This window comes from Eutrigla gurnardus (assembly GCF_963514095.1).
Source record: "Eutrigla gurnardus genome assembly, chromosome: 19".
In the NCBI taxonomy this organism is placed as follows: Eukaryota; Metazoa; Chordata; class Actinopteri; order Perciformes; family Triglidae; genus Eutrigla; species Eutrigla gurnardus.
The window spans coordinates 20451141-20467266 of record NC_139930.1 but is presented as its reverse complement, the minus strand read 5'-3'; the positions used below and the strand labels follow the sequence as shown (position 1 = coordinate 20467266).

Here is a 16126-nt window from a genome sequence, read left to right as displayed (position 1 = left end):
TTCTGATTCCTCTTCAGACTCAGTGGCTGTAAGCTCTCAGAGAGAAGCTGTGAAGGTCTGTCCTCAGTTCTCAGCTCCCAGTCCTCCAGTCTAAGAGACCTGGACCTGAGTAACAACCACCTGCAGGATTCAGGAGTGAAGCTGCTGTCTGCTGGCCTGGAGAGTCCACACTGTCGACTGGAAACTCTCAGGTCAGATTCAACTACTTTGAGAAGTTTACCTATGAAGCTTTCAATGATGCGTTTACATGCACCAAATATTCAGTTATTTATATTCATGTATTCCTAAAAAGACACGTTTGCTACTAATCTGTTAACATGATGATGAAATACTGTTTCTGCTGCTAACGACTTGCCAGCAAAAGAAAAAAACAAAACTTTTATCAAAACCAAACCTCTTGTTTATCTTTTCCCTGCATTTCCATGTTTTAATAGTTTTATAAATCCACCTGGCGTTTATAAATGCTGTTGCAAACGTCAGTCTACGTTTGTGAACGTCACTCCATGAACATGTGAGCCTGAACTACAACACCAGACTGTCTCTGCTGTCAAGGTGGAGCCAGTTTGAACCACTTTCTATACAGTTGAGTTTATTGAGTTTTATATGAAATGAACTAATATTGTTGTCACGGTGGCTGAAGCAGCAGGGAGGACCCACATGCAGACTCAAAGCTATGCAGATGCAATGAAGACATATTATTCATGAAAACACCCCCTAGTGGCCAGCAGAGAGAATGCAGCTTTAAGGACCTTCAGGCTTGACTTCACTTTTCTGAACCAGAGGTTGAAGCCTGATTGGAATATCAACTCTGACAACTGAACATGAACCAACCAGACATTTTGATGCTGCTGACAGTTTTAATTCAAAGTTTAAAGCTTCTAACTCGTCTGCACGGCGGAGACAAAACACCATTTTAACACCAACATGTGCACACATTTATGATGACGTTACAATGCATTTTAAACCCGAAATCAATTGACTCTACATTCGCGATCGCGAGATGGGCATACGCTCCACTTTTGGAAAAGTGTGAAAGCCGGTCCGTGTGACTCTACACTATGTTAATTAAGCGCTGTTGTTAGCAGGCTCCATGAGCTGGACACCGACTCACGGAGCGGCTCCCGGTCGGTCAGAGCGCAGCCGACCCGGCACACCGAGGATCAACAGCTGAGGGGCGGCGGCGAAGAGGCGGAGGCTCCGATTCTCCCCGTCGGTTTTGAACCGCTTTTATGTCCGCGTCATAACGCTTTTGGTGCGAGTTTAAAACAGTAGGTTTATTTCAAAACGCGAGCGTCAGACGCTGTCAGAGCGTTAATGAACAGTGTTTTAGAGCTCCCCTAAATGTCTCAGGTAGGCTTTCAGGTAATTTCGCAGCGCCTTCCGGGTCATTAAAAAAGACGTACAGCAAATCTGGAATGAAAAATGGCCCTGTTATTTCATCCCCGAATCCCATTCATGAAGACAATATCTAATATCAGTTAACGAGTCGTTTTCTGTTTCTCGTTTTCCGTTTTTTAAACGAATAACGGGATACGAGTCATTTTCCGTTTTTCGTTCTTTTATTTTGAAGCGAAAAACATCACATCCTGCTGGGTAATGAGCTGCATTGAACACAAGAAGATCTATCGAGAACAAAAATGTCCTTTTATTTTGGCGAAAAGTAATGCAAAAGTAATGTAAAAGTAGTGTAATGCCTTACAATTCAAAGACAGTAGGCCTAATATTGTAATGTAACTAATTACTTTGAAATGACAGTAACACGTAATAAATAATGCATTACGCTTTTGAAGTAACTTGCCCAACACTGCCTATAGCAAGGGTCACTAAGAGGTGGAGCTTGGCCCAGATCCAGACCCAGACCCCGTCCTATCAGGACCCAGACCCATAACTGATAGATCATTCAGAATTATTAAATGATGACGGAGCGTTTCCATTTTACTGCTGCAGCGTTAGCATCACTACACTGGTTCAGATGGTTGGAGGCTAAATCATCACACTGGTTGCTACTCACAAACACTAAATTACCCAGTAATGCAACGGGGTGAAACGTTAACTCTGAACTTAATCAAATCTGTGCAAACTGGAGTTTCTGTGAGTGACGTTTCTATGGTGACAACTGACGAGACTCACTGACAGCTGACAGATGGATCAGAGAGTGGAGGTGATAAACGTCAGTCAGGTCGGTGAGATCTAGAGTCGATAGATAAGTTCACACGGCTGCTCTCAAAGAGGAACGCTGACAGTGAGAACAGAGCTTTGAATCAAGACTCTTTTCTTCCAACTGGCAGTTGAACACCTGAATGCCTCATATGTTCTGAGACTCTTAAGAAGCACATTTTCAAAGCTGTGTTTTGTATTTTACTGTTATTATCAGAGTACTTGTTATTCATAATTCCTCCAGTTCAATATGAAAACTATAAACATTGTTGAAATGTTATTGAATTCCAGCCTTTTTTCTTTGCTAGATGGTTTAAAATCAATACCAGATCTTTGTTGGCACACCAGGTCTGAAGACAGACCACATAGACTGTTTCAACTGTTGTTTCTTCTCTTTTCTAACGCTTCAATTTCTCCCTCAATCATTTCAGCTCGTCTCTTGTCTTTCTTTTAACGTCCTCCTCTGTCCGTCTCTGTCCATCACTCAGCCACGCTTATCCCACCCAGTACAACATCAACACAACAAAAGACAAATATCACTTTTTATCATTTTAAAAAGTGGACAAATGGACATAAGTCTATGTAAAGTCCCCAGAAGTGACAGTAGTGTGTGTGTCTTCAGTCTGTCAGGTTGTCTCATCACAGAGGACAGCTGTTCTTCTCTGGCCTCAGCTCTGGACTCCAACCCCTCCTATCTGAGACAGCTGGACCTGAGCTACAATCATCCAGGAGACTCAGGAGTCAAGCTGCTGTCTGCTGGACTGGAGGGTCCACACTGGAGACTGGACACTCTCAGGTGAGGACAGATGGACAGACATCAGACTGGACACTCTCAGGTGAGGACAGATGGACAGACATCAGACTGGACACTCTCAGGTGAGGACAGATGGACAGACATCAGACTGGACACTCTCAGGTGAGGACAGATGGACAGACATCAGACTGGACACTCTCAGGTGAGGACAGATGGACAGACATCAGACTGGACACTCAGGTGAAGACAGATGGACAGACATCAGACTGGACATTCTCAGGTGAGGACAGATGGACAGACATTAGACTGGACACTCTCAGGTGAGGACAGATGGACAGACATCAGACTGGAGACTCAGGTGAGGACAGATGGACAGACATCAGACTGGACATTCTCAGGTGAGGACAGATGGACAGACATTAGACTGGACACTCTCAGGTGAGGACAGATGGACAGACATCAGACTGGACTCTCAGATGAGGACAGATGGACGGACATCAGACTGGACACTCTCAGGTGAGGACAGATGGACGGACATCAGACTGGACTCTCTCAGGTGAGGACAGATGGACAGACTTCAGACTGGACACTCAGGTGAGGACAGATGGACAACAGCTCCAGACTGTGTCTCCGTCTCTGACTGAGGAACTGGGGTTCATGTTTAATGGTGGACCTGATTGAGGTCTTTGAATGTCTTCCTGCAGGGTGGACCATGGGGGACAGCAGAGACTGAGACCTGGTCTGAGGAAGTGTGAGTATGTCTTCAGTAACTCAGCTGCTCCAGATTTGAACGTGTTCATGACTGAAATCCGATGATCACGTTTCTATCAGGATGCAGCGTTTGTTTCTTCGTGGCTGTAAAGATGTCGTGTTGTGTTCACACCAAACGCCACATTTTCACACTCAATTACACACAAAGTCAACGCAGAGACACAAACGGACGCCAATTCCTGCCGGACGGCAACGGAGACAAACACGCAACATTCACGTAGTCGGGTTTATGTTTAAATATTTCAACTGAAGAGATAAATTCCTCTGTGTCTCTAAAGCGTCTCAGTGATGAGATCGTCCTCCTGTTTTCCTGACGTCCCTGAATCCTAAATGGAGGAACCAGATGTTGTCTCCTGGGTCTGTGGTCCCCCAGAGGTCTAGATAGTAGCTCACATTAGTCCAGAGACCAGACCAGACTATGTGGAGGAACCAGAGACTGTCTGTGGTCCCCCAGAGGTCTAGATAGTAGCTCACATTAGTCCAGAGACCAGACCCCAGACTATGTGGAGAAACCAGAGACTGTCTGTGGTCCCCCAGAGGTCTAGATAGTAGCTCACATAATTCCAGAGACCAGACCACAGGTTGGTCTGGTGTCCATCTTTAGTAATTTAAGGCCAAACTGTGATATTTTTAGGACCAACGATGTAATTTTGTAGTGTTTTTGTTTTGTCTGTTGATCGTCAGTGATCCAGAACAGACAGGTTGCGTTCTCACTAATCCAACTTTCCTAACGGCTCTACATATATTACACTAATTATACACATATATAGAAACCTGTTCTCCAGGCAGGACCACACGGCCTCCCACAAAGAACACCCCCACTCCACATGGCTGACTGGTCGACACCCACACACACACACACACACACACACACACACACACACACACACACACACACTTGTATAGTATTTAGTTAGATAGGCCACTTGGACTTAGTGTATGTTTCTTTGTTTATTGTTAATAAACCCCTTATGAACATACTGCTGTGTTTATTAATGTTGTATAAGAATGAATGATATCAACCTCTTCTCTGTGAAGAATTCACAAATCCTTCAACTGTTTGTACTCATATTCTAATAGTTATTAATTATTGGCATTTGAGTACAAACTCCTTTATATTGAGACTGAGTATTGATATTAATAATTATCTATTAATAACTGAATCTGCTCCTGCTAGTTCCCCAACACTGTGTTTTTCTCTGTGATCCAACAAAACACACACCACTACACACCGGTGTCTATTTATCAATGAAATGGGTGACGTGACCCATCACCATCAAGTTACCGCCCCCTTGTGATGTCATATACTAATACCCAAAGTATATTTATTAAGCTTTCAAAACACACACCAAAAAACACCCAATTGTCTCCAACAATAACCTTTAGCTGCATTGTGTTTGTTCTCTCCATCAGATGTCTGTGAACTGGAACTGGACACAAACACAGTTAGCAGAAAACTCAAACTGGACGACACCAACAGGGAGGTGACATATGTGTCAGACGACCAGTCATATCCAGATCATCCAGACAGATTTGTCTCATGGCCTCAGCTGCTGTGTAGAGACGGTCTGACTGGTCGCTGTTACTGGGAGGTCCAGTGGAGAGGAGGGGTTTATATATCAGTGAGTTACAGAGGAATCAAGAGGAGAGGAGACGACTCTTGGTTTGGATGGAATGATCAGTCCTGGTGTCTGAGTTGTTCTGATGGTCGTTACTCTGTCTGGCACAAAAGAAAACAAACACTCATCCCCTCCTCCTCCTCCTCCTCCTCCTCCTCCTCCTCTGGTGTGGTAGCAGTGTACTTGGACTGTCCTGCTGGCAACTTGACCTTCTACAGAGTCTCCTCTAACAAACTGATCCACCTCCACACCATCAACACCACATTCACTGAACCTCTTTATCCTGGGTTTAGACTCTGGGATGGATCAGTGTCTCTGTGTCTCTGAAACTGTTCACAACAAACACAAAGCGGTGCGATTACATTCAGAGTCAATGCAAAGATGTGAATGAAAACATTGCAGTTTGTAATCAGTCAGGTTCATTCCTCCTTGTACTTGTTGTAAATGTATTAATGTTTGTGTAAATGTACTTAAATGAATGGAGTATATCGGGATGGCTTTGTCTTTAGACTGAACCTTGTCGTGTTGAGGAACATGCATTAGTGACTGGAGCAACTAGTTGCTGTCCAGTGAAAACCATCAACATGAAACACAGCACACACAGGTTAGAATAGAAAACATAATGTATTTAACATATTACAAATAAAAAAACATATTAAACTGTTTCTTCATTGTTGGAGAAAATGCTCCTGCTAAATCCACTAAGGAATTATAAACTATGATGATGCTGCAGCTGTGATTTTCCATTCATCAACGCTTTATAACGCTTGCTCTTGGGTGATGTTGAGAGATACACAGACCAGCTGATGAAGACGGCTGCATGATGCATGTGAACGTGTATAAATGTTGACTTTGCTGCAGTGAACCTCCGTTGAATTGAATCCGGCGTCACCAACAGGCTTGGAAGAAGAGAAGCGTCCGCTGGCTGCATCTCGGCTCTGGGCAACTCCGACACTGCGGACCCAAATAAAGGTCGGAGGCGTTTTGCCACTATTTTATCGTCAGCTTCACCTCGGCCTAGACGCAGTGAGTAACGCATAATATTCTCCAAAAGGAAATTGATTAAGATCAAGATGAGAGAATGTGTGGATTCAAATCAAACGACTGAAATAAGAAAAAGACAAAAGCTCTGTGTAATAAGGAAGTTACATGAGAACATGTTCAAATAAAATAATAATACAAAGAATGTGAGTTAAAAGTGGATCCTGAGGGTAAAGTTAGGGCCGTTGATGAGACTCAGACCAGAGTGTCCCAAAACCAAGACTGCAAACTGTCCATAAATGCAACTTGTGGTCCTTCATGAATGCAACTCCTTCACTTATAATAGACACATTTATCAACACAATTCCAATTACTATATGTCTGCATGAAAGTGATTGTTAAATATGCATATGGTTTGTTTTCATGAACGGCCGAGGTGGGTAGCACTTTAACTCCTTTTGTATAGGAAGGTCTGTTGTATCCTAAAGGAGATCTGAAAGGATCATTGGAGCTCCTTTCCTTTGGTAAAGGAAGGTCTGTTGTATCCTAAAGGAGCTCTGAAAGGATTATTGGAGCTCCTTTCCTTTGGTAAAGGAAGGTCTGTTGTATCCTAAAGGAGCTCTGAAAGGATCATTGGAGCTCCTTTCCTTTGGTAAAGGAAGGTCTGTTGTATCCTAAAGGAGATCTGAAAGGATCATTGGAGCTCCTTTCCTTTGGTAAAGGAAGGTCCGTTGTATCCTAAAGGAGCTCTGAAAGGATCATTGGAGCTCCTTTCCTTTGCATTTAGAGAATCTGAACGGCTCTTATCATGGCGGCCACTTGTTTACTTCCGGGTCACGTCTTCAGTTAGGAACCTTCCTCAGAGAAAAAGGCCAAATCCCAACGTCACCCCTCACAGACTCACGGACTTTGATGTGCGTTCCCATTGAGTCCCTGAGGGTTCAGGTCTGTCCCACGGTCACATCGTGAAGTGCACGAGGACTCGCTCGTGGACATTTTGAGCCCTTTATGCCCACTTACGTAAATCAGCATCGATGCTGACTTTGCCTGAGGGAATTACCCACAGTTCATAGCGTTGCAACGTGAAACACGGGGTTACCAGGGAAAGCCCGGAGGACTTAAAAAAAAAAGGTAAACAAATAGGACACCACATGTGTGGAATATTACATTTAAGCAGAAACTTTAACATTAAAGATTTAAAATGGAACATAAAACACTTGAAATCATAGGCATGTCATCATAGCCTACACACCTGGTTTAATCATCAACCAGTTATTTTAATTTAGCTTATTGAGGTAAACACATTATTTGAGTTACGACTGGTCTGGGATGATAAGAGTCTGGAAGACGTTCAGATCAGGCTGTAAAACGTGAAATAAAACCCAACACTTTTAGATAATATATTTTGTGTCATCAAAGTAAAGTGACAATCCGAGTGCTGTCCCATTTGTATTTCTACCATTTCAAGTCCTCACAGCCTCTCACACTCAACCGTTTACCAGGTGACGTCAGGTAAGTCCCTGAGGGTTCAGGACTTAGACCTTAGGGGGACATTGGGATTTGGCCAAAGACTCCCACAATGTGTTAACGTGGTTGTGTTTTTGTTCATGTGGTTGTGTTTTTGTCACGGATGTACTATGATTGAAGGAGGTATGGACCCAAATGCAGTTAAAATGTTTATTTAAATGATAAGTCCAAAAACTCAGGGAGGCCACAGGGGCAAAAACACTATAAAAAAAACAAAGATCCAATCCAAAGCGGACAAAACTCAAACAATAATCCAGACAAAGACCAGGACACAGGCAGGACAGATCAGGTGGTGGACACACATCCGGGATAAAACAGACGACCAAGCCAAGATTGAAAGGAAACACAGACTAAATACATAAGGGTGGATTAGGTTCAACGACAGACAGGTGTGGAAACACAAGGGCAGGCTATGGTGATTGGGGAGAACGAGAGGCAAGGCTGACGAGACAATGAGACACAGCTGGGAGACAGAAAAGGAGGGAAACCAAGACAGGAAGCAAAGCACATGACAACACAAGACAGAAGGACTACAAAGTAAAACAGGAAACCAAAACAACAAAACCCAGTCATCAGTAAGCTGTCAGCCTGCAGCCAGACATGCTAACATGCATGAACACACTCCACTCCCTGGAAATGAACACACTGGAATGTAAACGTATCACTTTTATCCAGGCATGTTTTAAAGTAGTTGGACTGACTCTGATCAGCATCAACTGTAGGAGGAGTGTTTTAGAAACACATCTTTAGTCAAATAATATACGTAAATCCACACATGCATTAGTTAATGAGAAGAAAACCTGCCATCCTCATCCTCTTCAGGCACACAGCACAGTTCCTCCCATGTTTCCCAGAGACAAACCTAGATATAGACAGTGATGGGAATAACGGCATTATAAGTAGCGGCGTTAGTAACGCCGCTACTTTTTTCAGTAACGAGTAATCTCATTGCAGCTGGGATCGGCTCCAGCCCCCCCCCCCGTGACCCTAAATACAGGATAAGCGGTAGACAATGGATGGATGGATGGAGTAATCTCATTGATAACTCACCTCATTATTATAACGCCGTTATCGTTACTGCCAAAAAATGTGTCGCGTTACTTCATTGAAGGCAGAAAAAAACTAATGTTAGCTATAGTACACAGAGACATGTCAAGCACTAGGACCAGGCGGAAAACGGCCGCTCAAGCTGAAGCCTGTGTGATTGGCCGTCCCCGCCGTCACGCCTTCTTGCTTGCACACCGGTCTGCTAGTCTGCGGTCAGGAGTCCTACAGGAGTCCGCTACTGGAAGTTGGGAGTTTGTTCTGCCTGGTTGACGTCAGCTAGAAGGATGTTAATATCAGAGGTTTCATTTACATTTACGTTTGAATCGGTGTCCGTGTGCGTATGTGCGCGCGTGCGTATTTGTGTTTGGTAATTAGATGCAGCCAGGATGTCTAAAAAAAAGAAAAGTGGACATAAGAGACTTCTTTAGAAGTCAAAGTGTAAGTTACTCAAAGAAATGCGTTACACCCATCCTGCAACACCTTCACTGGCTCCCAATAAAGCAGCATATCCACTTCAAGATCCTCCTCATCATTTACAAAGCTCTCAATAATCTGATCAATAAAATGTATTATTATTATTGTTGTTATTATTACTATTGGATTAGAATTGGGTGAAAATGTTTTGCTACATGCTTTTCCAAAAGATATATTGTGTTATTTTTATCAATCTACTATAAGCATAGTAATTATAAGATCTCCACTTAAATGGTTTAGATTTGTGCACTGTGGATTTCTGTTTGTAATGTATTGAGGATCCATTCCATTATAATACTCAGATTTATCATAAATAATTGAACACGCACATGTATTTTAAGTTCCGTCAAAGAGGGATGGAGATGGGGTCATCGGCCATCTTGATTTTGCTGCCACCTTAGTGAACCTTCACCTCCTGTCTGACTGATGGAAGCTGCAGTTAAACACATACAAACTACATTTGAACAATAACATTCTGCATCAATCACAAATCACAGTGATGTGATGAGCATCTATTCTAGAAGTGTAATCTGTGAAGGTGTCCAGTCTCTCTCTTGATCTCCACATAAACCAACAACCAGAGACAACAAGTCTATCATCAGCAAATCAAGATGGACAATCAACGCCACTCTTCTTTCCTGTTTCCTGCCTCAGGGTTCAATGATTTACGTCTTGAGGGAACGTTTTGCGACGCAGTCATCACTGTTGAAGACGTGGAATTTCAAATCCACAAGATCTTCCTCTGTCGATGCAGCCTCTACTTCGAGTGAGTACATTATCTGATATTAGGGGGGAAACTTGTGAATTTATATCCTTCAAATGAGCAGAAAGTAACAGCAAATTGATTGATTAGTGATGTGAAGTCTGAGAGAACAGCCACAACACGTAACGAGCTCATAGAGCATTTGTGATTTAAACAAAAACAAGAGGACATTAAACACCTGATAGACGGCTACGAGAATATTTGTAACATATTTGAAAGGATCATTCAGAATTCAACCAGTGGTGTAGTTTCCCTGTCTGTCTATAGTTTTTTATAAATATAATGACTCGACTGGATATCATCTCAAATGAGGTTTTTTGTTTCCATTCATCTCATATCAACTTCCAACATGTGAAGTTTGTACATCGGTTGTAGACTCAGCTCAAGTTGGATTTATGATGTTTGCCAAACGTGTTATTGTTTTGTTGTTTTTTTAAAAATGTGAAGTAGAATTTGAGCTGCTGGTCTCTCAGTTCCATACTACTGTACTTTAAAGCAGATTTTAGAATGGAGTTCATTCAGAAAAGTTACACATCTGTTACAAAATGCATATAATTCACTATTTCCATTCCAGATGTCATTTATTCAATAGGTTTCATGTGTGTCATTCAATGTGTTGGGTTTGTCAGTGTTGTGGTTTAAAGTAAACTGGGAGGAGCCTTGATATCAGTCATATTACACTCTGCTGCTGTTTTGAAAAGCGCCCCACTATATTCTTATCCTAGTTATTAGTGTGAAGCAAAGAAGGAACAGCTGACGTCAGTTTCTCATCCTCTTCTTTGTGTTTTCATCCTGACCCACAGAGCTCTCTTCCAACGCTGGTCTTCTTCAGACAAGAAGGTCTTCAACATCCCCGGCCTGACTCCTGACATGATGCAGCTCCTCATCGACTTTGCATACACCGGCTCCGTTTCAGTGACGGAGGACAACGTTCAGGAGCTGCTTCTAGCAGCCGATCAGTTTAATGTGATGGGAGTTGTGAAAAAGTGCTGCGACTTCCTGGAGAGCCAGCTCTCCCCAGAGAACTGCATCGGCATCTTCCAGTTCACCGCCGTCTGCTTCTGCCCCGAACTGCACCGCCAGGCCTACAGCTTCATCGTCGACCACTTTGAGGAGCTCGTTTCCTCTGAAGAGTTCCCGCAGCTCTCTGTGCAGCAACTCAGTGCCATCCTGAACAGAGACGACCTCAGAGTGAGAGACGAGAGGACTGTGTATGAGGCCGTCCTCCGCTGGATCGCCCACGCACTGGAGGAAAGGAGAGACCACATCGCTGTGCTCTTATCTAAGGTAGGATGACTTCCTGTCACATGATTTCTTCTCCGTGGTTTCATCCTGACTGAACAGTAGTCTGTAGGGCCACCTCTAGAGTATAATCATTTGTCCTGCCCTGAAATGTTGCTTTCATGCTCCATATTGCTCTCACTGTCAACAAATACCATGAAGAGACCAAAACCGACACTAAACTAATCCTGCTGTCAAGTCTGTGGATCCAAAACAGAATACAGCTTATAATGATGACATTTTGAATAGATTTGGTTCAGTAGGATAAAAGGACCGGCCTAAAGTACTGCCGTCCATGAACTTCTATCCAAACATTCTGTCCTGTTTTCTCTGCAGGTGCGGCTGGCCTCCATGGGTACAGAGTACATGAGGATCAGTGTGATGTCTAATAAGCTGGTGAATAACAACGCAGACTGCCAGCGCATGGTCAGGGAAGCCATAGAAGTCATGCAAAACCAGCCTGATGTCTACCACCATCTCGCCCGTCCTCGCCTTCCAAACGCCGTCCTGCTGGCCATCGGAGGCTGGAGTGGCGGCGATCCGACTGACAGCATCGAGGCCTACAACGTCCACACCAACGACTGGATCAGCTTGACCCAGCATCTGGAGCGTCCTCGTGCCCACCATGGCACCGCCTTCCTCAACGGGAGCGTCTACTGCGTTGGGGGCTTCGACAGGTTGGAGTGTTTCAACAGCGTGTGCAGGTTCGACCTCAGCTCAAAAACCTGGCATGAGGTGTCGCCCATGTTTTTCCACCGCTGCTATGTGAGCGTCACTACACTCAACGGGTGCATCTATGCCATGGGAGGGTACGACGGGCATCAACGGTAATATTGTGTATCTGGAATAAATTTTAGATCTTTAAGTCCATCTCATGAAAAATGGGAGCAAAAACAAAAGTGTTGCGTTTATATTTTTGTTGAGTGTATATTGAAAAAAGAAAAATGACTAATTTTTCGTTTCAAAATTGAAAATAGAATGAACGGAAGGTACACGGACCCTATTTCATCCCCGAATCCCATTCATGAACACAATATCTAATATCAGTTAACGAGTCGTTTTCCGTTTCTCCTTTTCCGATTTTAAAACAAATAACGGGATACGAGTCGTTTCCGTTTTTCGTTCTTTTATTTTGAAGCGAAAAACGGAAAACGACTCGTTATCCGTTTTCCGGTTGTCGACTTCAAAAAGAAAGTCGGATGGCCGCAACGCACGGTTTAAAATGATATTGGTTTTCGTACAGATTGCAGCAAATCTTCGTTCTAGTTGTACTGGACCGTAGTGCTGCGTTTGATACAGTAGACCTCGGCATACCAGGCATTCTGGAAACATGGGTGGGGCTGCCTGGCACAGTCCTGAACTGGTTTAAATCATACTTTAAACTCTGGTTACTTCCTGGTGTCTGAGATCTGCGACACATCGTCCTGTCGTCTCTCCTACATGTGAACAGTTTGGTAAGTGACAGTTTCTGATATTTCAAACATACAAGAATGAGACAATGTTCAGTCTTTACTGCAGTAAATGTACTGAAGCTGTAAAATACAGCTTCCACCTGAATGCATCAGTAAGAATAATCTAAGCATATCATGTATTATAGTACAACACTGTGTACTTTTACTGTGGATACTTTAAAGCTGTAGTCTATGATTTGAAAGTTTGAAAAAAGCACCCCTTGGTGTGTGTAGTGATTTTGGAGTCTCTGTACTAAATAACAGTGGAGTTATTGATCAATATAGGAGATAGTCATGATTAATACCATTAAAAAAATCACCACAATTATAAAAAGGCACATATTTTCGAAACAGCTGTTGTATGACAACGAGGAGACCCTTGGTGTGTGTAGTGATGTTGGAGTCTCTGTACTGTATAACAGTGGAGTTATTGATTGTCTTGTAATTTGCAGACGGTCCCTGCACACTCGCCCGGCTGTCGGCTGCACATAGAGATCAATGTTCTCCGTTCAGCTCGGAGGACGCTTATTTATGTAAAAAATGTGGGTTTTGGTCCTTGTAGCTCATAGTCTATGATATTACGGTGGGACAGAGGCATCATTTGTGTTTGAAAAACGTTTCACTTCTGATTTATTCATCCAGGAAGTTCAAATCTGTCAATATCTTTCCAACTTTACCCAACTTGATATCTCGCCTATCATGCTTCATTCATTATCTTGTTTTCACGGGAAAACGGATGATATGATCTCGTTATCACGGGAAAACGGATGATATGATCTCGTTATCACGGGAAAACGGATGATAGGATCTCGTTATCACGGGAAAACGGAGGAAATAAAATGTATGCATGACCGTGCAGTTGCTGAATCTGTCTTTATTTTAGATCACCAACGGTCAGTTTGAAAGATTATCGAGAGCTTGCGGGCGGCGCCGTCTCTGGAAACTCGCTGCTCCACGACGGCATTACACGGCTTCTTACATAGACAATGAATGGGAACATTCCCTCCGCTATGAACTCAGGCAGGCCGTTTAGTTTCCCGTGTGTCCGGGACTTCCACAACATGTACAAAGTAGGGATGCTCCGATCAGCATTTTTGGGGGCCGTGTTGACTACAAACACGTGCGCACGCCGGAGTGGAACCGTATGGCGTTATTTGTGCCACATTTATGAAGGAGCAATGTGAGATTTTGAGCACAGAAAAATATATTTTGCGAGCACAGAAATGATATTTTAAAGAGAAATGATAGGCGAGCAAAACATAATGTCATTTGAGCAGGCAAAAATATATTACTCTCACAGGGCTGCCAACTCTCACGCATTGGCCGTGAGACACACGTATTTGATTTATGTCACACTCTCTCACGCCACAACCCTGGTTTCTCACACTGAAGTTTCCATCCAGCAACAAAACAAATCTATTGTGTTATCTGTTTTCTCGGAGCATCAGCGTCTTCTCTACATGACAAGTGTTTGTCACCGCGCCTCAGCCGAGAAGAAAAAACACGTCGTCAGAAATGAACTGATTCACAACTGAAAGTGAAACTTAAATAGCGGCGAGTGGATCTACACATGCGCAGACTTAAGACATGGTGAAAGTCCTTGTGGGGATTTGAAAAAGTGGGTGGTATGTTGTGACTCCTCCATAAATGATTGAACATACACTTACATATTTTATGCGCATTTGTCTGTGAATCACAAGGGATAAGGACTACTAGAATTTTTCTTCAAAACATTTCTCATATTTTCTTATTGATTTATTGCATTTTTAGTCATCAACCACATGATTACACACCATTTGATGGAAAGAATGCTCATTTTAAGACAGAATTAAGAAAAAATAAAACAGAAAACACGAAACTTGGGAAAAAATAAACACAGACTCTGGAAAAAATGAAAACAGATTTCATAGTTCATAGGGGGTGGAGCTCGGATCTCGCCCTGTTCAGCCTACTCTTTGGTTGGAACCTACTGTCTATGGTCAGAATTTAATTAAATCTTATTTATAGTGTCATATCACAACAGAAGTCATCTTAGGACACTTAACACATTGAGCAGGACTAGAATACGCTCATGATGTTCAGAGTCAATATTTCAAAGTCCCAACATTACCCAGGGGCAAGCGTTACAGCGACAGTGGCGAGAAAAAACTGCCTTAATAGGCTTTTAGGCAGAAATCTGGTGCAGCCCTTGGGTTCCAACTGCATTTGGTGTTGGAAGTAGTATAGTAGTAGTAGCATTAGCAGTAGTGGTAGTATTAAAAGAAGCAATAGAGCAGAGACCAGAACAAGTACAGAAGTACAACAGAGCACACAGCTCTCAAGGACTTGATTTTGGTATTTGATTACTTTATTTTTTATACAGAATCCCAAAGTAAACATGCACAAAATGAGCCATGTTGTGTCTTGTATCTTACTGTTGGGTCAATAGGTTCTATTTGTACTCTGAGTTAGGCTAATACATTGAGAACCACTGATAAACGGTATTAAAAAATATTTTTGCTGTATGGTAATGATGCTGGATGGGCCAAACAAAATATGGCCGTGTATGCGGTAAAATCTTGGTTGGCCCACCAAATCTCACTCCAAGGTTTGTTGAAAAGTTGGCAGCCCTGCTCTCACTCAGGGCCGCCCCTGCCTACACGCAGAACACGCACAGTGCGTAGGGCCCCGCGATCCAATAGGGGCCCCGTTTTGCACAAAGGACGCGCATATGCACAGCCGTGGGGCGCGCTACTAGATCAGCTGTCAGCGCGAGGCAGGAGAAGAGATAGAAGAAGAGACAACGCACGCGCCGTCACTGCAATGATTGACAGCAATCAATCTGACCAATCACTGGTCAGATGCACATACGCTGCAGGCACTTGTCAAGCAGCTGCAGGTGAAGACGTGATGACTTCGAAAAGAACCTACTAGTCAGGCGCGAGCAAGAGGGGAAAAAAGCAAAACAAGAGGAAACTTGTGCTTCTCTCGGAGGTGGGTGTTTGTTGAAGTTAGTGCTGGGCGGGCCGTATTAACGGCGCCGTTAAGTTAACGCTGTTAATGGTGTTAACGGCCCAGCACTAGTAAACATGTAAAACTTTGTGGCATAAGCAAGCACTAAACCTCAGTGCCTGAAAGACTCAAACTGATTAATCCAGGTGTGCCTGACCATTGTTGTGAGGTCAGACACACATGGATTAATCAATTGGTCTAATAATGTAAGACAGGAAATAAATGAGCTGGCGCTCTCAATCTGTCCCTTCTGTGCGCGCTCAACTTTGTCTGTACGCTCGCACAACTTGGCACAGCGTTACAAATGTGC

General features: G+C 43.3%; 2 protein-coding genes and 1 pseudogene across 3 annotated transcripts in view; all 3 read left to right on the top strand.

The window, feature by feature from the left end:
• LOC311030190 overlaps positions 1–16126 on the top strand; it is a 163494-nt pseudogene that overhangs the window by 16058 nt on the left and 131310 nt on the right. The window lies entirely within an intron of this gene.
• Positions 5101–6255, top strand: LOC311030180 (stonustoxin subunit alpha-like; the record flags this gene model as incomplete). The annotated part of the gene is made up of 1 exon (XM_084035787.1): positions 5101–6255. A coding segment is annotated over one exon (528 nt), but the record flags the coding sequence as incomplete, so codon positions are not given.
• On the top strand, positions 7920–12205 carry LOC311030179 (kelch-like protein 10; the record flags this gene model as incomplete). The annotated part of the gene is made up of 4 exons (XM_084035786.1): positions 7920–7932; positions 9985–10096; positions 10897–11380; positions 11711–12205. 4 exons carry the CDS (start codon positions 7920–7922, stop codon positions 12203–12205), a joined length of 1104 nt encoding a protein of 367 aa, XP_083891912.1.